Here is a 23,710-nt window from a genome sequence, read left to right on the forward strand (position 1 = left end):
TCATATGTATTTTTCATTCATCAATACAAACAATGATTTTAAGTTGTACAATATAACTAAAACAATTCACATTTACTAAAGTGTCCCATGTGTGATGTCTTTGGGAGTATTTTTGTGCATATTTCGTTCAACCTATCTGCTTAGCTAATAAGTAAACCCCTCCATAGCGTTTCTACTCATATATATTTTTCATTCATCAATACAAACAATGATTTTAAGTTGTACAATATAACTAAAACAATTCACATTTACTAAAGTGTCCCATGTGTGATGTCTTTGGGAGTATTTTTGTGCATATTTCGTTCAACCTATCTGCTTAGCTAATAAGTAAACCCCTCCATAGCGTTTCTACTCATATGTATTTTTCATTCATCAATACAAACAACGATTTTAAGTTGTACAATATAACTAAAACAATTCACACTTACTAAAGTGTCCCATGTGTGATGTCTTTGGGAGTATTTTTGTGCATATTTTGTTCAACCTGTCTGCTTAGCTAATAAGTAAACCCCTCCATAGCGTTTCTACTCACACGTATTTTTCATATATCAATACAAACAAAGATTTTAAGTTGTACAATATAACTAAAACAATTCATACTAACTAAAGTGTTCCATGTGTGATGTTTGTGGGAGTATTTTCATGCATATTTGTGCGTGCTGGCATCGTTAGCAATAGTGGATATGCTAACATGTTTTGAAGTGCATATGTTAGTATTAACATACAGTGGCATTATTTTTCTATTGTTTCAGTTTCGTAAATTCCCCAAAACGTCGCCGTGGTGTTATTGAGTCTGCTTAGCTGATAAGTAAACCTGTCCATAGCGTTTCTACTCATATGGATTTTTCATTCATCAATACAAAAAACACTTGTAAGTTTTACAATATAACTAAAACAATTATACTTGTTAAAGCGTCCCAAGTGTGATGTCTGTGGGAGTATTTTGGTACATATTTCGTTCAACCTATCTCCTTAGATAATAAGTATATCCGTCCATAGCGTTTCTACTCATATGGATTCTTCATTCGTCAATACAAGCAACGTTTGTAATTTTTACAATATAACTAAAACAATTCATACTTAGTAAAGCGTCCCATGTCTGATTCTGAGGGAGTATTTTTTGGTGCATATTTCGTTCAACCTATCTGCTTAGCTAATAAGTAAATCCGTCCATAGCGTTTATACTCATATGGGTTTTTAATTCATCAATACAAATATCCATCAGTGTGTGAATGTGTGTGTGAATGTGTAAATGTGGAAGTAGTGTCAAAGTGCTTTGAGTACCTTGAAAATATAAAAGCGCTAAACAAGTACAACCCAACCCGTATTTTGTTCAACCTATCTGCTTACCTGATAACAAAATCCGTCCATAGCGTTTCTACTCATAATGATTCTTCATTTATCAATACAAACAACGATTGTAAGTTTTACAATATAACTAAAACAATTCACACTTACTAAAGTGTCCCATGTGTGATGTCTTTGGGAATATTTTTGTGCATATTTTGCGCAACCTATCTGCTTAGCTAATAACTAAATCCGTCCATAGCGTTTCTACTCATATGGATTCTTCATTTATCAATACAAACAACGATGGTAAGTTTTACACTATAACTAAAACAATTCATACTTACTAAAGCGTCCCATGTTTGATACCTGTGGGAGTATTTTCGTGCATATTTTGTTCAACCTATCTGCTTAGCTAATAATTACATCCATCCATAGCGTTTCTACTCATATGGATATGTAATTCATCAATACAAACAACGATTGTAAGTTTTACAATATAACTAAAACTATTCATACTTACTAAAGCATCCACATGTGTGATTTCTGCGAGAGTGTTTCCTTGCATATTTTTGCATGCTATCCCAATGTAATCAAGCTAGCGTCATTAGCATTAGTGGATATGCTAACATATATGTTCTATATGTTTACTTCTGACAGTCCAAATATGTTGACAAGCACATATAAGCATTTTACAATGGCCTTCTCAAAATTCTGACTTAAAAGTGTGGACAATGCTGAAGAAACAAGTCCACGTCAGAAAACCAACACACTTAACTGAACTGCACCAATTAAAAAATGCAACCGGCCGCTTAGTTTGATATTCGCGGGTGGATTGGATCACTTCTCGTAGGAAAAGAGGCCCTGATTGGGACTTCGAAATGCAATCGTGACAGCCCTCTCCTTGAGAAGAGACCACCTGTCTAGCTCAATGCCAACATTTAGGTTATGACACGTCCTTTTTACGGTCAGGGTGTGCTCTCCTGACTTAGCACACACACAGGGACGGGTAGGAGGGTTATAAAACTGATGGTTTTGGCTAATCCTATCTCCTTATATAATAAGTATATCCGTCCATTGCGTTTCTACTCATAAGGATATGTAATTCATCAATACAAACAATGATTGTAAGTTTTACAATATAGCTAAAACTATTCATACTTACTAAAGCATCCACTTGTGTGATGTCTGCGAGAGTGTTTCCTTGCATATTTTTGCATGCTATCCCAATGTAATCAAGCTAGCGTCATTAGCATTAGTGGATATGCTAACATATATGTCCGATACGTTTACTTCTGACAGTCCAAATATGTTGACAAGCACATATAAGCATTTTAGAATGGCCTTCTCAAAATTCTGACTTAAAAGTGTGGACAATGCTGAAGAAACAAGTCCACGTCAGAAAACCAACACATTTAACTGAACTGCACCAATTAAAAAATGCAACCGGGCGCTTAGTTTGATATTCACGGATGGATTGGATCACTTCTCGTAGGAAAAGAGGCCCTGATTGGGACTTCGAAATGCAAACGTGACAGCCCTCTCCTTGAGAAGAGACCACCTGTCTAGCTCAATGCCAACATTTAGGTTATGACACGTCCTTTTTACGGTCAGGGTGTGCTCTCTTGACTTAGCACACACAAAGGGACGGGTAAGTGGGTTATAAAACTGATGGTTTGGCTACTCCAAGTTTAAAGCGCCTCGTTTTCTTGCCCTGACCTCCTCCAGGAACTGCAGTCCTGTATAAGGACACTCGCTTGTAACAAGGCAACTTTTTGGTTCAGTAAAACGTACGTTAACTCGCTTTTCGGAAGTAAACAACCTTGATATCGTCTGTATCGCAGATTCTAAATGCAAGCTGATATCATCCGATAAGTGTTTTTTTTTATTTTTATATTTTGTTATTTTCGTTGATATCAGACCTAGACCCTTAGTGTTTGCACAATTTTAGTTTCATAGTCTACTGCAGTGGACATTTAACAAACTCCCTTAAAATCTTATTTTATATTAAAAAACAAAAATAAAATACGCCAATTAAAAACAATCTTGGAAAAGGTTATGAAAAGTAATTTGAGGGGTTTCAGAATTGGACCCGAGACTTACAGCTGGTGAGAAATGAACACTTGGCACAAAATCGGGGGTGGCGGGGATGTGTGGTGGAGGGTGAAGCGTCAAGCAATCAAACAGTTCCTTTGTAATAGATTACTTACTAACTGGACCAATGTTATTAGGGACACCTGCAAGAGAGGAAGAGAATAGGGAGAGTGTCAATCAAACGGCACATTGTTGATACAAAAATAATGACAGGATGCTCCCGCCCCCTCACCCAAATACGAACCCTGTTTCCATATGAGTTGGGAAATTCTGTTTGATGTAAATATAAACGGAATACAACGATTTGCAAATCCTTTTCAACCCATATTCAGTTGAATATGCGACAAAGACAAACTGATAAAACATTTTTTTTGTTGCAAATAATAATTAATTTAGAATTTTATGGCTGCAATAAGTGCCAAAGTAGTTGGGAAAGGGCATGTTCACCACTGTGTTACATCACCTTTTCTTTTAACAACACTTAATAAACGTTTGGGAACTGAGGAAACTAATTGTTGAAGCTTTGAAAGTGGAATTCTTTCCCATTCTTGTTTTATGTAGAGCTTCAGTCGTTCAACAGTCTCCGCTGTCGTATTTTACGCTTCATAATGCACCACACATTTCCGATGGGAGACAGGTCTGGACTGCAGGCGGGCAAGGAAAGTACCAACGCTCTTTTTTTTACGAAGCCACGCTGTTGTAACACGTGCTGAAATAAGCAGGGGCGTCCATGAAAAAGACGGCGCTTAGATGGCAGCATATGTTGTTCCAAAACCTGTATGTACCTTTCAGCAATAATGGTGCCTTCACGGATGTGTAAGTTACCCATACCTTGGGCACTAATGCACCCCCATACCATCACAGATGCTGGCTTTTCAACATTGCATCGATAACAGTCTGGATGGTCCGCTTCCCCTTTGGTCCGGATGACACGATGTCAAATATTTCCAAAAAACAATTTGAAATGTGGACTCGTTGGACCACAGAACACTTTTCCACTTTGCATCAGTCCATCTTAGATGATCTCGGGCCCAGAGAAGCCGCAGCGTTTCTGGGTGTTGTTGATAAATGGCTTTGGCTTTGCATAGTAGAGCTTTAACTTGCACTAACAAATGTAGCGACACACTTTATTTAGTGACAGTGATTTTCTGAAGTGTTCCTCAGCCCATGTGGTGATATCCTTTAGAGATTGATGTCGGTTTTTGATACAGTGCCGTCTGAGGGATCGAAGGTCACGGTCATTCAATGTTGGTTTCCGGCCATGCCGCTTACGTGGAGTGATTTCTCCAGATTCTCTGAACCTTTTGATGATATTATGGACCGTAGATGTTGAAATCCCTAAATTTCTTGCAATTGCACTTTGAAAAACGTTATTCTTAAACTGTTTGACTATTTGCTCACGCAGTTGTGGACAAAGGGGTATACCTCGCCCCATCCTTTCCTGTGAAAGACTGAGCATTTTTTGGGAAGCTGTTTTTATACCCAATCAAGGCACACACCTGTTCCCAATTAGCCTGCACACCTGTGGGATGTTCCAAATAAGTGTTTGATGAGCATTCCTCAACTTTATGTCTGTATTTATTGCCACCTTTCCCAACTTCTTTGTCACGTGTTGCTGGCATCAAATTCTAAAGTTAATTTGCAATAAAAAATAAAAAATGTTTAATCAGTTTCATCATCAAATATGTTGTCTTCGTAGCATATTCAACTGAATATGGGTTGAAAAGGATTTGCAAATCATTGTATTCCGTTTATATTTACATCGAACACAAATTCCCAACTCATATGGAAACGGGGTTTGTAGAAATATTCTTTGAAAAGTAATCCATGCGGACACAATAGGGTCAGAAACAATAAAAGTTGGGGGAAAAGACGCCTCTCAGACACCAGAACACATGAGAGGGAATTTTCATGGCCCGTCACCAACAACGTATCAAGCGGCGAGACGGACGGACAAAGAGAGGACGTGTCTCATCCCGCCGTCGTCCTCCTGCCAGACGGCGGCTGAACGGGTAATTTAGTGTGTCTCATCGTTCCCGTGGCGACCGCATCCCTTTCTCCCCGGGAGCTGGCTGGCTGACGAGGTCATGTATGATTCACGCTCGCCATCAAGGTGGCGTGCGAATCGGGGACGGGTTTGAACAGGCAGTAGGATTGTACGTATGTGCTAAACTGAAAAAAAAAACACGTTGGAAGATTGGAAGTTAGTTGCTAATCAAAATTGTCATGATCTGTGGTCTGGATCATGTTATTTTTGGAGTCTTTTAGTTCCTGTTTAGTTACCTGCCTCGTGTGTTCGGATCACGCACCTGCTCTCATCCCAGACTATTATTTAAGCCCGTTTCTGCGAGTTAGTCGTTGGCGACATGACTCCGTATTTGCTCTGTTCATGTCATAGATTCATGCTCTGCCAAGTAAGATTTCTTTTGTTCATGCCACAGTTTTGTTTCATGTCTATAGTTTATGCTTGTGTGTTAGTTTTTGTATCATACGCTAAGTTTTGCCTTCGCCTTGTGCACCCTTTTGCTTGTACCAATTGATAGTGAACAATTAAATATGTTCCTACCTTCACGCCTGGTCCGGAATAGTCCGTTTGCATCCCAGGAGAACAACCCCCCCTCCCCCCCTGTCATGACAAAACAGCAGCTGGTGAACAAACAATACGTTTTATATATAAGTAAAACATTTAAGTTCCCTGTGAATTACGGATGAATATCATTTTTATATAGTTTTATGGTGATTTGTGTTCCTGTGGGCAGACAGGGAGCAGGGAAGCGAGGAAACAGCAGACCACTCGATATAAACATAGAGGCAGACGCTATAAATAGTTTGTCTGCGTTAGCGCTTATAAAACCAGTATCGCTAATACCTGGTTAATATTCAAGTCACGAAATGCAAATGGAGTACTGCTGGTGCTTTTTGAATGGTTATTTATCGAACTTCATGACGAAATAGTGGAGATCCCAATCATTTTTTTAAAATATTTAATATTTTGAATGCAATCTAAAAAAGTGCACTCGTTGTCCCCCCAAAAAGTGCAGTACCCTTTTAAGTCATCCAACAACTAGGAAAAATATAAAAGGATGTTGTTGAACGGTCGAATATTTGTATTGCTGGCCGTCCAAACATTTTTAAACGTACACGTACGACGGACAATTCTCTGCCTGTCAAAGTGTACCAGCTTGTCGGAATACCTACTCAGACGTCTTCTGTCCAGGTGAAAAGCATGATTTAGGATCTAGAATAAACCCACAGGGAGCAGGGAAGCTAGGAAACAGCAGACCACTCGTGTTTTAAACATAGGGACACACGCTATAAATAATTTGTCTATGTTAGCACTTATAATAACAATATCGCTTATACTTGGTTAATATTCAAGTGACGAAATGTAAATGGAGTACTGTTGGTGCTTTTTGAATGGTTATTTATCGGACTTCATGGGCGAAATAGTGGAGCTACCTTTCCCTTCTTAAAAAAAATGTTTATTTAATACTTAGAATGCAATTTAAAAAAGTCCATCTGTTGTCAAGTCTCTCATAATGACTGAAAACGATAGGCTAAAACCCCCCCCAAAAGAATTGCAGTTCCCTTTTAAGTCACCCAACACCGATACAATTATAAAAGTATGTTGCTGAACAGACGATATGTCTAATAATTGTTTTGCTGACCATTCGAACACGTACACACAATTCCCTGCGTGCCAAAGTGTATCAACTTGTCAGAATACATACTCAAACTTCTGTCCAGGTGAGAGTCATGCTTTACGATCCAGTATAAATTTATAGGGAGCAGGGAAGCTAGGAAACAGCAGACCACTCTATGATGTACACATAGGGACACAGCATTTAAAATAAATTGTCTGTTAGCACTCATAATAACTATATCGCTCATACTTGGTTAATATTCAAGTCACAAAATGTAAATGGAGTATTGTTGGTCCTTTTTGAATGGTTATTTATCATTTTTTTTATTGGCAAAATAGTAAAACTACCATTCACTTAAAAAAAAAAAAAATTATATTTTGACTGCAACTTAAAAAAGTCCATCCTTTGTCATGTCTCCAATAATGATTGTGAACAATCAGTGCAATTCCCTTGTAAGTAATCGAACAACTACGAAATTATAAAAGGATGTTGTTGAACTGATTATGTGTCGAATATTTGTATTGTAGGTATTCCGACAAGTTGGTACACTTTGAAAGGCAATCAAAGTGTACCAACATGTCGGAATACCTACTCAGACTTCTGTCCAGGTGAGATGCATGATTTATGATCTAGAATAAACTTAGAGGGAGCAGGGAAGCGAGGAAACAGCAGACCACTCGTTTTATAAACATAGGGACAGACTCTAGAAATTGTTTGTCTGCGCCAGCACTTATAATAAAAATCTCGCTAATACTTGGTTAATATTCAAGTCACAAAGTGTAAATGGAGTATTGTTGGTGCTTTTTGAATGGTTATTTATCAGACTTTATGGGAAAAATAGTGAAGCTACCATTCACTTTAAAAAAAAATAAAAAAATTTGATATTTAAAAAAGTCCATCCATTGTCATGTCTCTAATAATGATTGTGAACGATCAGTGTAGTTCCCTTGTTAGTCATCGAACAACTACGAAATTATAAAAGGATGTTGCTGATGTGTCGAATATTAGTATTGTAGGTATTCCGACAAGCTGGTACACTTTGAAAGGCAGTCAAAGTGTACCAACATGTCGGAATACCTACTCAGACTTCTGTCCAGGTGAGATGCATGATTTATGATCTAAAATAAACTTACAAGGAGCAGGGAAGCGAGGAAACAGCAGACCACTCGTTTTATAAACATAAGGACAGACGCTATAAATAGATTGTCTGTGTTAGCACTTATAATAACAATATCGCTAATACTTGGTTAATATTCAAGTCACAAACTGTAAATGGAGTATTGTTGGTGCTTTTTGAATGGTTATTTATCGGACTTTATGGGAAAAATAGTGAAGCTACCATTCATTTTTTAAAAATATATACATTTTTAATATTTAAAAAAGTCCATCCGTTGTCATGTCTCTCATAATGATTGTGAACGATCAGTGCAGTTCCCTTGTTAGTCATTGAACAACTACGAAATTATAAAAGGATGTTGCTGATGTGTCGAATATTTGTATTGTAGGTATCCCGACAAGCTGGTACACTTTGAAAGGCAGTCAAAGTGTACCAACATGTCGGAATACCTACTCAGACTTTTGTCCAGGTGAGATGCATGATTTATGATCTAATATAAACTTACAAGGAGCAGGGAAGCGAGGAAACAGCAGACCACTCGTTTTATAAACATAAGGACAGACGCTATAAATAGTTTGTCTGCGTTAGTACTTATAATAACTTGGTTACTATTCAAGTCACAAAATGTAAATGGAGTATTGTTGGTGCTTTTTGAATGGTTATTTATCACACTTTATGGGTCAAATATTGAAGCTACCCTTCACTTAAATATATATATATTTTTAATATTGAAAAAAGTCCATCCGTTGTCATGTCTCTCATAATGATTGTGAACGATCAGTGCAATTCCCTTGTTAGTCATCGAACAACTACAAAATTATAAAAGGATGTTGCTGATGTGTCGAATATTTGTATTGTAGGTATTCCGACAAGCTGGTACACTTTGAAAGGCAGTCAAAGTGTACCAACATGTCAGAATACCTACTCAGACTTCTGTCCAGGTGAGATGCATGATTTATGATCTAATATAAACTTACAAGGAGCAGGGAAGTGAGGAAACAGCAGACCACTCATTTTATAAACATAAGGACAGACGCTATAAATAGTTTGTCTGCGTTAGCACTTATAATAACAATCTCGCTAATACTTGGTTAATATTCAAGTCACAAAATGTAAATGGAGTATTGTTGGTGCTTTTTGAATCTTTATTTATCAGACTTTATGGGAAAAATAGTGAAGCTACCATTCACTTTAAAAAAAAAAAAATATTTGTAATATTTAAAAAAGTCCATCCGTTGTCATGTCTCTAATAATGATTGTGAACGATCAGTGCAATTCCCTTGTTAGTCATCGAATAACTACAAAATTATAAAAAGATGTTGCTGATGTGTCGAATATTTGTATTGTTGGTATTCCGACAAGCTGGTACACTTTGAAAGGCAGTCAAAGTGTACCAACATGTCGGAATACCTACTCAGACTTCGGTCCAGGAGAGATGCATGATTTATGATCTAATATAAACTTACAAGGAGCAGGGAAGTGAGGAAACAGCAGACAACTCTTTTTATAAACATAGGGACAGACGCTATAAATAGTTTGTCTGCGTTAGTACTTATAATAACTTGGTTACTATTCAAGTCACAAAATGTAAATGGAGTATTGTTGCTGCTTTTTGAATGGTTATTTATCGGACTTTATGGGAAAAATAGTGAAGCTACCATTCACTTTTAAAAAAAATATATATGTTTAATATTTAAATAAGTCCATCTATTGTCATGTCTCTAATCAGGATTGTGAACGATCAGTGCAATTCCCTTGTTAGTCATCGAACAACTACGAAATTATAAAAGGATGTTGCTGATGTGTCGAATATTTGTATTGTAGGTATTCCGACAAGCTGGTACACTTTGAAAGGCAGTCAAAGTGTACCAACATGTCAGAATACCTACTCAGACTTCTGTCCAGGTGAGATGCATGATTTATGATCTTATATAAACTTACAAGGAGCAGGGAAGCGAGGAAACAGCAGACCACTCGTTTTATAAACATAGGGACAGACGCTATAAATAGTTTGTCTGCGTTAGTACTTATAATAACTTGGTTAGTATTCAAGTCACAAAATGTAAATGGAGTCTTGTTGGTGCTTTTTGAATGATTATTTATCACACTTTATGGGTCAAATATTAAAGCTACCCTTCACTTAAAAAAATATATATATTTTTAATATTGAAAAAAGTCCATCCGTTGTCATGTCTCTCATAATGATTGTGAACGATCAGTGCACTTCCCTTGTTAGTCATCGAACAACTACGAAATTATAAAAGGATGTTGCTGATGTGTCGAATATTTGTATTGTAGGTATTCCGACAAGCTGGTACACTTTGAAAGGCAGTCAAAGTGTACCAATATGTCGGAATACCCACTCAGACTTCTGTCCAGGTGAAATGCATGATTTATAATCTAATATAAACTTACAAGGAGCAGGGAAGCGAGGAAACAGCAGACCACTCGTTTTATAAACATAAGGACAGACGCTATAAATAGTTTGTCTGCGTTAGCACTTATAATAACAATCTCGCTAATACTTGGTTAATATTCATGTCACAAAATGTAAATGGAGTATTGTTGGTGCTTTTTGAATGGTTATTTATCGGACTTTATGGGAAAAATAGTGAAGCTACCATTCACTTTTAAAAAAAAACATATATTTGTAATATTTAAAAAAGTCCATCCGTTGTCATGTCTCTAATAATGATTGTGAACGATCAGTAAAATTCCCTTGTTAGTCATCGAATAACTACAAAATTATAAAAGGATGTTGCTGATGTGTCGAATATTTGTATTGTAGGTATTCCGACAAGCTAGTACACTTTGAAAGGCACACATCAGCAACATTGTTTTATAATTTTGTAGTTATTCTGACATGTTGGTACACTTTGACTGCCTTTCAAAGTGTACCAGCTTGTCGGAATACCTACTCAGACTCTTGTCCAGGTGAGATGCATGATTTATGATCTAACATAAATTTACAAGGAGCAGGGAAGCAAGGAAACAGCAGACCACTCAATAATGAAAACATAGGGACACAATAAAGCTAATACTTTCTTTGCATTCAAGCCACGAAATGTACGCTCATTAAAAAAACGCAGGCTAATATTTGAAGATCACTTCATAATTTAATCACAGAAATAGCACCCGCTAAAAGTGAGCGTCCGTGACCTTTAACCTGGGACAACAATTTTCCACAACCATACTTACAGAAAGTTTTTTTTTCCCCCATAAAAGAAGAACCCGTTTTATGATAACAGACAAACAAAAAAACTGTTTGAACGGATCCCTGGCGCCACAATCCCTCTGCCCATCGCCCGGGAAAATCAAACAAGCTCTCAGCCCCTGAGAGGAGCAATCATTTCTCCGGGAGAAATGTAAACCGGAGAAGATGAAATGACATAAAAAAGGGAGGGGGGGGGGGCTTCAACCTGTCTCGCTCACATCGTCCTCATCTCGCACAATTTGGCCTCCGAGGGTGGTGCGAGCAAGGGGGGTAGGGGGGGGGGTGGTGGATTCTGGCCGAAGCGTTCCCAGATGTCTCCAGGGGTGGCTCAAGGACTCATTAGCACGTGCAGATTGTGACACTCAAACTGCTGTCACTCAATCACCGTCTCCCATCTCGGCCAGACGGACCTTAATTAGGACCCCCCGCGCATGTGTGTGTGTGTTTTGTCTGATTTCTGTGAGCCGGCAGGGGGGGCCGTGCTGACACGTGTGGGCGGAGCTTAATGGATGTCAGACCCCCAGGGCGGGGCGGGCAGATGCGACCGAGGAGACGGGAAGGACGACGGCAAGGATGATGTGAATCCTAATCACCCTTTATCACACTTAAGAGTGCACACGCTTTAATTTGGCAGCTGCGGCGATTAAAGAACCGGCCCCAAAAAAAAAAAGAAAAAAAAAAAAGAATGTGTGTATGTCTTTAAACGCCCTTAGCGTTCTTATTCAGACAATTGGCAATCTGCACACCTGGTTCAGATGAAGGTTGGATAAAGGACCAGTGGGCCCAAGGATCCATGCAGGAACCTTGTTTATTTTTTAAAATCAGGGGTCGCAGACTGCAAGCGTTTTGCAAAATAAACACAAAGTGTTGTGCGGTGATGGGCGAAGGACTTGGGAAATGGAGGTAGATGAGGAAATTGCTGGGTGTTGTGGCCAAACAGCTCCATTTTTGTGTCATCTGACACCACATGGACAAAGATAAGACCTTCTGAAGGAAAGTTCTGTGGTCGGATGAAACAAAAAAAATTGAGCTGTTTGGCCACAATACCCAGAAATATGTTTGGAGGAATCCCAGGCACACAATGCCTACCGCCAAGCATGGTGGTGGTAATATTATGCTCTGGGCCTGTTTTTCCGCCAATGAAACTGGTGCTTTACAGAGAATAAATTGGACAATGGAAAAGGAGGATTTCCCGGAAGGTTGGGTCTTGGGCGCAGTTGGGTGTTCCAACATGACACCCGTTAAAAGTGGTAAAGGAATTGCTAAATCAGGCTAGAATAAAGGTTTTAGAATGGTCTATGTTTATATAAATATATATATATTATATAGTGTACAAACTGTAATATGTACAATATATAATAATCAAACAATAACAATAATAATAACGGAAATGGAGTGAGTGGTTTTGGTCTACGTGTGTAGTTAGCTGTTGTGTATTACCCTGATATTGGACGAGGAAGCAGAAAAATCCAAAGGGGGGGCGAGGCAAAAGGGGTCCGTGATCCGCGTGAGGTCCGCGGGGCAGAGAGAGGCGTCGGAGTCCGTGTCCAGAGCCAGGGTCTAGGATCGAGGAAGGCAGTCCAAAACCACGGGGGAAACAACCGGTGAGACTCGGGAAAGGAAAGTACACCAAGGGTAAACAAAGTTCCCGCATGGATCCTTGGGTCCGCTGGTCCTTTATCCAGCTGGCAATCATCAGTCCCAGTTGTGCAGATTGCCAATTGTCTGCAGGCCAAAATATTTGGCCACCTTTCCAAATGATGAGACTCAAGTGTCCTAATCACTTGGCCTGGTGTATAAAATCAAGCACTTAGGCATGGAGACCGCTTCTACAAACATTTGTGAAAGAATGAGCCGCTGTCAGTGATTTCCAGCGTGGAACCGTCATAGGATGCCACATGGGCAACAAATCCAGTCGTGAAATGTCCCAAAATAAAGTAAACGTTATTATAAGGAAAGTGAAGAATTTGGGGAACAACAGCAACTCAGCCACCAAGTGGTAGGCTACGTAAACTGACAGAGAAGGGTCAGTGGCTACAGAGTTCCAAACTTCACATGACCTTCCAATTAGCCCACGTACAGTACGCAGAGAGCTTCATGGAATGGGTTTCCATGGCCGGGCAGCTGAATCTAAGCCATAAATCACCAAGTCCAATGCAAAGCGTGGGATGCAGTGGTGTAAAGCACGTCGCCTCTGGACTCTGGAGCAGTGGAAAGATGAATCACACTTTTCCATACCAGTCTGGGTTTGGAGGTCGCCAGGAGAACGCTACATGTCGGACTGCAATGTGCCGAGTGTGAAATTTGGTGGAGAAGGAATTTTAACGAGATGGGTTTGTCCCCTTTGTTCCAGTGAATAGGAACTTGGAATGCTCCAGGATACATAAACATTCCGGACAATTTGGGAACATTATGGAGCGGCATAACTTGAGGGTTGCAGGTTCGATTCCCGCTTCCGTCATCCTAGTGAATTAATTTTTTATTTATATAGCACTTTTTCTCAAGTGACTCAAAGCGCTTTACATAGTGAAACCCAATATCAAAGTTACATTTAAACCAGTGTGGGTGGCACCGGGAGCAGGTGGGTAAAGTGTCTTGCCCGAGGACACAACGGCAGTAACTCGGATGGCACAAGCGGGAATCGAACCTGCAACCCTCGAGTTGCTGGCAGGGCCGCTCTACCAACCGAGCTACGCCGTTGTGTCCTTGGGCAAGACCCACACTGTTGGTAGAGTGGCCGTGTCAGCAACTTGAGGGTTGCAGGTTCGATTCCCGCTCGTGCCATCCTAGTTAGTGCCGTTGTGTCCTTGGGCAAGACACTTTACCCACCTGCTCCCAGTGCCACCCACACTGGTTTAAATGTAACTTAGATATTGGGTGTCACTATGTAAAGCGCTTTTGAGTCACTTGAGAAAAGCGCTATATAAATATAATTTACTACTACTACTAACTTAGATATTGGGTTTCACTATGTAAAGCACTTTTGAGTCACTAGAGAAAAGCGCTATATAAACATAATTCACTTCACTCCCCCCTTTCCTCCTCCAAACATGACTCTGCACCAGTGCACAGAGCAAGCACCATAAAAACATAGTTGACAGAGTCGGCTGTGGATGAACTTGACTGGCCTGCACAGAGTCCTAGCCCGAACCTGATAGAACAGCTTTTGAGGATGATTTTTTTTTTCTCACCTATAACCTGGTGTCCTTTCACTGGCCCGTCAGCAACATTCCTTTACACTTTGCCAACAACCTGTGAGGTGGGTGCATAGGACCCCGTCCATTATTTTTCAATCACGGTCATCTCCTGTCTCGCTGTTATCGGGGTGGGGGACTTGGTGGAGGCATGGCGGCAATCTAATTTCACCCTGTCACACAGGAAGAGCATTAGCGGCTCGTGTTGACGCCGCGCTCCATTGATTTTTTTATTTTTTTTTTACGAGCCGCGTCGGGATCACGGCTGCAAGTCACTGAACATGATCTGCGAAGGGCGTGCGGATTCACTGAAAATGATCTATGACCATGTAGGGGTCAAATGCGCATGCACTAGCCCGCCCACACACACACACACACACACACACACACACACACACACACACACACACGCACACACACGCACACACACTGAGTCACGAGTGGAGGCGTCAAGTACAGTTCCAACACATCTGCCCTGGAAATAACATGCAAATATAGTCGTTGATGCCTCACAAACTGCACATTAAAGCAGTCATCCGTCTGAGATCACATGACCTTAATACCGAGTGACATGTTTGTTGTATTTTAGTAGTATTATCCTTTGCTGCTGTTGGTTTTGTTCTTGTATATTATATATATATATATATATATATATATGAAATGAAGTAACAATATACACACTGCAAGTATATATATATATATACAAACCCTGTTTCCATATGAGTTGGGAAATTGTGTTAGATGTAAATATAAACAAAATACAATGATTTGCAAATCCTTTTCAACCCATATTCAGTTGAATGCACTACAGAGACAACATATTTGGATTGTAGTCAGCTGGAGGCGTGTCTTAATGAAATTAAACAATGGATGTCCGCCAACTTTTTGCAACTCAACGCCAAAAAAACGGAAATGCTGATTATCGGTCCTGCTAGACACCGAACTCTATTTAATAATACAACTCTAACATTTGACAACCAAACAATTAAACAAGGCGACACGGTAAAGAATCTGGGTATTATCTTCGACCCAACTCTCTCCTTTGAGGCACACATTAAAAGCGTTACTAAAACGGCCTTCTTTCATCTCCGCAATATCGCAAAAATTCGCTCCATTTTGTCCACTAAAGACGCTGAGATCATTATCCATGCGTTTGTTACGTCTCGTCTCGACTACTGTAACGTATTATTTTCGGGTCTCCCCATGTCTAGCATTAAAAGATTACAGTTGGTACAAAATGCGGCTGCTAGACTTTTGACAAGAACAAGAAAGTTTGATCACATTACGCCTGTACTGTATATACCTTTATATACATATATACATACATATATACCTATACTGTATATACCTTTATATACATATATACATACATATATACCTATACTGGCTCACCTGCACTGGCTTCCTGTGCACTTAAGATGTGACTTTAAGGTTTTACTACTTACGTATAAAATACTACACGGTCTAGCTCCATCCTATCTTGCCGATTGTATTGTACCATATGTCCCGGCAAGAAATCTGCCTTCAAAGGACTCCGGCTTATTAGTGATTCCCAAAGCCCAAAAAAAGTCTGCGGGCTGTAGAGCGTTTTCCGTTCGGGCTCCAGTACTCTGGAATACCCTCCCGGTAAAAGTTTGCGATGCCACCTCAGTAGAAGCATTTAAGTCTCACCTTAAAACTCATTTGTATACTCTAGCCTTTAAATAGACTCCCTTTTTAGACCAGTTGATCTGCCGTTTCTTTTCTTTTTCTTCTATGTCCCACTCTCCCTTGTGGAGGGGGTCCGATCCGATCCGGTGGCCATGTACTGCTTGCCTGTCTATCGGCTGGGGACATCTCTGCGCTGCTGATCCGCCTCCGCTTGGGATGGTTTCCTGCTGGCTCCGCTATGAACGGGACTCTCGCTGCTGTGTTGGATCCGCTTTGGATTGGACTCTCGCGACTGTGTTGGATCCATTATGGATTGAACTTTAACAGTATCATGTTAGACCCGCTCGACATCCATTGCTTTCCTCCTCTCCAAGGTTCTCATAGTCATCATTGTCACTGACGTCCCACTGGGTCATTATTGTCACCGATGTCCCACTGGGTGTGAGTTTTCCTTGCCCTTATGTGGGCCTACCGAGGATGTCGTGGTGGTTTGTGCAGCCCTTTGAGACACTAGTGATTTAGGGCTATATAAGTAAACATTGATTGATTGATTGATATTTCATGTACAAACTCATACATTTATTTTTTTTTGCAAATAATAATTAACTTGGAATTCCATGGCTGCAACACGTGCCAAAGTAGTTGGGAAAGGGCATGTTCACCACTGTGTTACATCACCTTTTCTTCTAACAACACTCAATAAACGTTTGAGAACTGAGGAAAGTAATTGTTGAAGCTTTGAAAGTGGAATTCTTTCCCATTCTTGTTTTGTGTAGGGGTGGTTTAGCTCGGTTGGTAGAGCGGCCGTGCCAGCAACTTGAGGGTTGCAGGTTCGATTCCCGCGTCCACCATACTAGTCACTGCCATTGTGTCCTTGGTTAAGACACTTTACCCACCTGCTCCCAGTGCCACCTACACTGGTTTGAATGTAACTTAGATATTGGGTTTCACCATGTAAAGCGCTTTGAGTCACTAGAGAAAAAGCGCTATGTAAATATAATTCACTTAGAGCTTCAGTCGCTCAACATTCGTATTTTACGCTTCATAATGCGTCGCACATTTTCCATGGGAGATAGGTCTGAACTGCAGGCGGGCCATGAAAGTACCCGCGCTCTTTTACTACGAAGCCACGCTGTTGTAACACGTGGCTTGGCATTGTTTTGCTGAAATAAGCAGGGGCGTCCATGATAACGTTGCTTGGATGACAACATATGTTGCTCCAAAACCTGTATGTACCTTTCAGCATTAATGGTGCCTTCACAGATGTGTAAGTTACCCATGCCTTGGGCACTAATGCACCCCCAAACCATCACAGATGCTGGCTTTTGAACTTTGCGACGATAACAGTCTGGATGGTTCGCTTCCCTTTAGGTCCGGATGACACAATGTCGAATATTTCCAAAAACTATTTGAAATGTGGACTCGTCAGACCACAGAACAGTTTTCCACTTTGCATCAGTCCATCTTAGATCTTGGGCTCAGAGAAGCCGGCGGCGTTTTTGGATGTTGTTGATAAATGGCTTTCGCTTTGCATAGTAGAGCTTTAACTTGCCTATAACAATCCAAATGGTTAATTTCCTCTTTGTTCCGGAGGACACCAAGTCCTCTGTTTCCAAAAAGAATTTGAAATGTGGACTCGTCAGACCACAGAACCCCTTTCCACTTTGCATCAGTCCGTCTTAGAAGAGCTCGGGCGGAGTTTCATGATGTTGTTGGTAAATGGCTTTGGCTTTGCAGAGTAGAGTTTTAACTTGCACTTACAGATGTAGCAACCAACTGTAGTTACTGACAGTGGTTTTCTGACGTGTTCCTGAGCCCAAGTGGTGATATCCTTTACACATTGATGTCGGTTTTTGATGCAGGGATCAAAGGTCCGTAATATCACCACTTAGGTGCAGTGATTTCTCCAGATTCTCTGAACCTTTCGATGACTTTATGGACCGTAGATGGTAAAATCCCTAAATTCCTTGCAATAGCTCGTTGAGAAATGTGGTTCCAAAAACTGTTCGACAATTTACTTACCAAGTGGTGACCCTCGCCCCATCCTTGTTTGTGAATTACTTAGCATTTTTTAGGAAGCTGTTTTTATACCCAATCATGGCACCCACCTGTTCCCAATTAGCCTGCACACCTGTGGGATGTTCCAAATAAGTGTTTGATGAGCATTCATCAACTTTACCAGTATTTATTGCTACCTTTCACAACTTCTTTGTCACGTGTTGCTGGCATTAAGAACTGCGTGAGCAAATAGTCAAACAGTTTAAGAACAAAAACAATTGCAAAAAATTTAGGGATTTTAACATCTACGGTCCATAATATCATCAAAAGGTTCAGAGAATCTGGAGAAATCACTCCAGGTAAGCGGCATGGCCGGAAACCAACACTGAATGGCCGTGACCTTCGTTTCAAAAACCGACATCAATCTATAAAGGATATCACCACATGGGCTCAGGAACACTTCAGAAAACCACTGTCACTAAATACAGTTCGTCCCTACATTTGTAAGTGCAAGTTAAAGCTCTACTATGCAAAGTAAAAGCCATTTATCAACAACATCCAGAAACGCCGCCGGCTTCTCTGGGCCCGAGATCATCTAAGATGGACTGTTGCAAAGTAGAAATGTGTTCTGTGGTCTGACGAGTCCACATTTCAAATTGTTTTTTGGAAATATTCAACATCGTGTCATCCGGAACAAAGGGGAAGCGAACCATCCAGACTGTTATCGGCGTAAAGTTGAAAAGCCAGCATCTGTGATGGTATGGGGGTGCATTAGTGCCCAAGGCATAAGTAACTTACACATCTGTGAAGGCACCATTAATGCTGAAAGGTACATACAGGTTTTGGAGCAACATATGTTGTCATCCAAGCAACGTTATCATGGACGCCCCTGCTTATTTCAGCAAAACAATGCCAAGCCACGTGTTACAACAGCGTGGTTTCGCAGTAAAAGAGTGCGTGTACTTTCCTGGCCTGCCTGCAGTCCAGACCTGTCTCCCATGGAAAATGTGCGGCGCATTATGAAGCGTAAAATACGACAGCGGAGACCCCGGACTGTTGAGCGACTGAAGCTCTAAGTGAATTATATTTATATAGCGCTTTTTCTCGAATGACTCAAAGCGCTTTACATAGTGAAACCCAATATCTAAGTTACATTCAAACCAGTGTGGGTGGCACTGGGAGCAGGTGGGTAAAGCGTCTTTGCCAAGGACACAATGGCAGTGACTAGTATGTTGGACGCGGGAATCGAACCTGCAACCCTCAAGTTGCTGGCATGGCTGCTCTACCAACCGAGCTAAACCAACCCTACATAAAACAAGAATGGGAAAGAATTCCACTTTCAAAGCTTCAACAATTAGTTTCCTGAGTTCCCAAACGTTTATTGAGTGTTGTTAAAAGAAAAGGTGGTGAACATGCCCTTCCCCAACTACTTTGGCACATGTTGCAGCCATGAAATTCTATGTTAATTATTATTTGTTAATTAAAAATAAAGTTTATGAGTTTGAACATCAAATATCTTGTCTTTGTAGTGCATTAGTATTCCGTTTATATTTACATCAAACACAATTTCCCAACTCATATGGGAACGGGGTTTTGTACATTTTACTTTTTTTTTTTTTTTGTAAACCGTATTTCCTGGGGATGCAAATGACGATTCGGTGTCCTGGAGCATTCAGGTCTGACCTTCAGTCCGTGGCGCCTTATTGTCTTTTCTCACGAGAAGAGTCTTATCTGCTGAATTTCCACCGCAGGCAAAGTTGGTAATTACTTTTTCCCGGGTCCTATCAGTTTTTTCATTTTTCTTCGCGGCCCGCCATCATCTTTGGCTTGTTGGCGGGCAAAGTTTTTGGGGGGGGGGAAGCATCATGGTGTGGGGTTGTTTTTTCTAACCCTGAATGCCCGCTTTGGAGGAGGCATTGTTAAATATTTCTAGGATGGAACGAGGCGCACCTGGGCGGTGGCAAAGAATCAGGGGGGGGAAGAGATGGAATAAAAACCGGAAGACAAATATTTGGAAGAAAGAAAGATTACCGTCACAGCTGCACAGAGCCGAGATAGCAGAGGAAGGACTGAGTAAACAAGCTCAGTCTTTGGGCAAAGGGAGAGGAGACAAAAACCAAGATGGATGCATGGAATCCTGAACCGCTGTTGGACAACAGGTAAAAAAATACCAAATTGGAATGAGAGGGGAAGTTATTAATATTCAAATAACACAGCAATGCACACATAAAACCAGTAGAGTTGGTACGTTGTGTAAAATGGTAAATACAAAACAGGAGCAAAGGTCACCGCCTCCGTCGATGTTGGACGGCGAGACACGGCTGGCAGGTGATTCGATTTCACAGGTGGTACATGATTAGTGATTCCCAGAGCCCCCCCAAAACAAGTCTGCGGGCTATAGAGGGTTTTCTATTCGGGGTCCAGTACTGTGGAATGACCTCCCCGGTAACTACCTCAGTAGAAGCATTTAAGTCCCAACTTAAAACTCATTTGTATACGCTAGCCTTTAAAGAGACCCCCTTTTTAGATCTGCCGTTTCTTTTCGTTTCTCCTCTCCAGAGTCGGGACCCAGGGGTGGACCGCTCGCCTGCGCATCGGTTAGGGACTTCTCTGCGTTGCTGACTTATCTCCGCTCGGGATGGTCTCTTGCTGGCCCCACTATGGACTGGACTCTTACTATTATGTTGGATCCACTATGGACTGGACTTTCACAATATTATGTTAGATCCACTATGGACCGGACTCTCGCTAATATGTTAGATCCATTATGGACTGGACTCTCACACTATTATGTTAGATCCACTATGGACTGGACTTTCACAATATTATGTTGGATCCTCTTTGGACCGGACTCGGGCTAATATGTTAGATCCACTATGGACTGGACTCTCACTATTATGTTGGATCCACTATGGACTGGACTCTCACTATTATGTTAGATCCACTATGGACAGGACTCTCACTATTATGTTAGATCCACTATGGACTGGACTCTCACTATTATGTTGGATCCACTATGGACTGGACTCTCACACTATTATGTTAAATCCACTTCGGACTGGACTTTCACAATGTTATGTTAGATCCACTATGGACTAGACTTTCACAATATTATGTTAGATCCTGGACTGGACTCTCACTATTATGTTGGATCCACTATGGACTGGACTTTCACAATATTATGTTAGATCCTCTATGGACCGGACTCTCGCTAATATGTTAGATCCATTATGGACTGGACTCTCACACTATTATGTTAGATCCACTATGGACTGGACTCTCACTATTATGTTAGATCCACTATGGACTGGACTTTCACAATATTATGTTAGATCCTCTATGGACCGGACTCTTACTATTATGTTAGATCCACTATGGACTGGACTCTCACTATTATGTTAGATCCACTATGGACTGGACTTTCACAATAGTATGTTATATCCACTATGGACTGGACTCTCATTATTATGTTAGATCCACTATGGACTGGACTCTCACTATTATGTTACATCCGCTATGGACTGGACTCTCACTATTATGTTAGATCCACTATGGACTGGACTCTCACTATTATGTTAGATCCACTATGGACTGGACTCTCACAATATTATGTTAAATCCACTTCGGACTGGACTTTCACAATGTTATGTTAGATCCACAATGGACTGGACTCTCACAATATTATGCTACACACACTCGATGTCCATTGCATCCGGTCTCCCCTAGAAGGGGGGGGGGGGAGGGGGGGGGCAGTCACCAACATCTGCGGTCCTCTCCAAGGTTTCTCATAGGTTTCTCATAGTCATTCACATTGACGTCCTACTGGGTTGTGAGTTTTTCCTTGCCTTTTCTATGCACTACCATGCGGCACTGCATGAAAAACCAACATCGGTGTGTAAAGGATATCTCCACATGGGCTCAGGAACACTTCGGAAAACCACTCTCAGTAACTACAGTTTGTCGCTACATCGCTAAGTGCAAAAGGCGACATCGGTGTGTAAAAGGATATCACCACATGGGCTCAGGAACATTTCAGAAAACCACTCTCAGTAACTACAGTTTGTCGCTACATCCGTAAGTGCAAGTTAAAACTCTACTCTGCAAAGCGAAAGCCGTTTATCAACAACACCCAGAAACGCCGCCGGCTTTGCTTCATCTAAGATGGACTGATGCTAAGTGGTATCTCGCTTTACAACCCTACAATTTCAGAGTGATCCGTAGGCCGGGGGCGCAGATTTCCTGAGTTTATAAACACAATATGAATTTTTTTTAAAAGAAAAAATATTTTGTGACAAAAAAAATACTGATGTAATCATAGCGACGTTAAGAGAAATGAATTATATTTATATAGCGCTTTTTCTCTCGTGACTCAAAGCGCTTTTGCATAGTGAACCCCGATATCTATGTTACATTTAAACCAGTGGCACTGGGAGCGGGTGGGTAAAGTGTCTTTGCCCAAGGGCACAACGGCGGTGACTAGGTTGGCGGAGGCGGGAATCGAACCAAGTCGCCGGCACGTCCACTCTACCAACCGAGCTATACCGCCCAGTGTATAGTAGCATCGAATAGATACACTATTGTACTTGGTATCACTACAGTGGATGTTAGGTATGCGGTGAAGCATGTTTTAGCCAATCCTCGTCCTGCAGTGATAAGAAACTTACTTTATCCGTCGCCATGGAGGCGAAGATTAGTGATTCAGAAGTAGTTAAAAACTGGATTTTAGCCGTGTTTAACGCCTATGTCAGCGTTTCAGTGTTATAACTTCACCTTTATCGTCAGTTTTTAAGCCAAAATGCGTCCGTTTTCCCTTGTCTGCGTATAAGTACTCGGTGTGTTTGCCCTGCCGAACATGCTCCTCTCCTTGCAAAAAACCCGGCAATTTCACGACCTGGGAACCGGTATTTTTCAAACAGGGTGTAGTACCGTTTTTTATTCATAAGCACCGCGATGCTATACTAGTACCGGTGTTCCGTACCACCCTATTTTGAACCGTGCGGTAGTTCGAATGCAGAACTTGAGAAGGTATGACGGAGGAAGGAGATGTTGAAGCTTTTTGAACGGACTTTGACATGTTTCAAAAGTTCCAGTCAAATGCAAGTCAAAAGTATTAATGCTGTACGAACAGCTGATCTCGGACTCGGACTACTTTGCATAACGGTTGTTTTGCGCTCGTTGACAATGAGATTTATTCGACACCGGCGCCGCGAGGCCTTATGGGATTTGCACTTCCAGCTGAAATATGTATAGCAAAACTCTGTGCCGGGGAGATTAATCAAATTATTCTAAATCGGTGTGCGGCAAGGCCTTCCTACTGCACGGTAGATGTGGATGTGGAGCAGGTTTTGGCCACGTTTTCATCATCAGCAACCACCCCGCTTGGACTTAAAATAAATCTGCAGCATCCGGTAGCACTGAATGAATGCCGGCGAGATCCTCGGTCTCCGTTCCAGTCTTGTCGGTTGGGAAAATTGGCACTGAGTTCAAAATTGTACCTACACACCTAAGTCAC

At 41.0% G+C, this 23,710-nt stretch overlaps 1 protein-coding gene across 13 annotated transcripts in view; it reads right to left on the reverse strand.

Moving 5' to 3' along the window:
• The window catches only part of ntng1a (netrin g1a), a 286,683-nt gene that overhangs the window by 82,854 nt on the left and 180,119 nt on the right, over positions 1 to 23,710 (reverse strand). For 12 of the 13 annotated variants that reach the window (XM_061922312.1, XM_061922322.1, XM_061922317.1 and 9 more), the window contains exon 5: positions 3,498 to 3,524. The exons of the other annotated variant lie outside the window; for it this stretch is intronic. In XM_061922312.1, the coding sequence (XP_061778296.1) occupies positions 3,498 to 3,524 (27 nt within the window). The remainder of the gene's footprint in view (positions 1 to 3,497; positions 3,525 to 23,710) is intronic. 13 annotated transcript variants of the gene reach the window in all.

The sequence above is a fragment of the Nerophis ophidion genome, linkage group LG15 (assembly GCF_033978795.1).
Source record: "Nerophis ophidion isolate RoL-2023_Sa linkage group LG15, RoL_Noph_v1.0, whole genome shotgun sequence".
In the NCBI taxonomy this organism is placed as follows: Eukaryota; Metazoa; Chordata; class Actinopteri; order Syngnathiformes; family Syngnathidae; genus Nerophis; species Nerophis ophidion.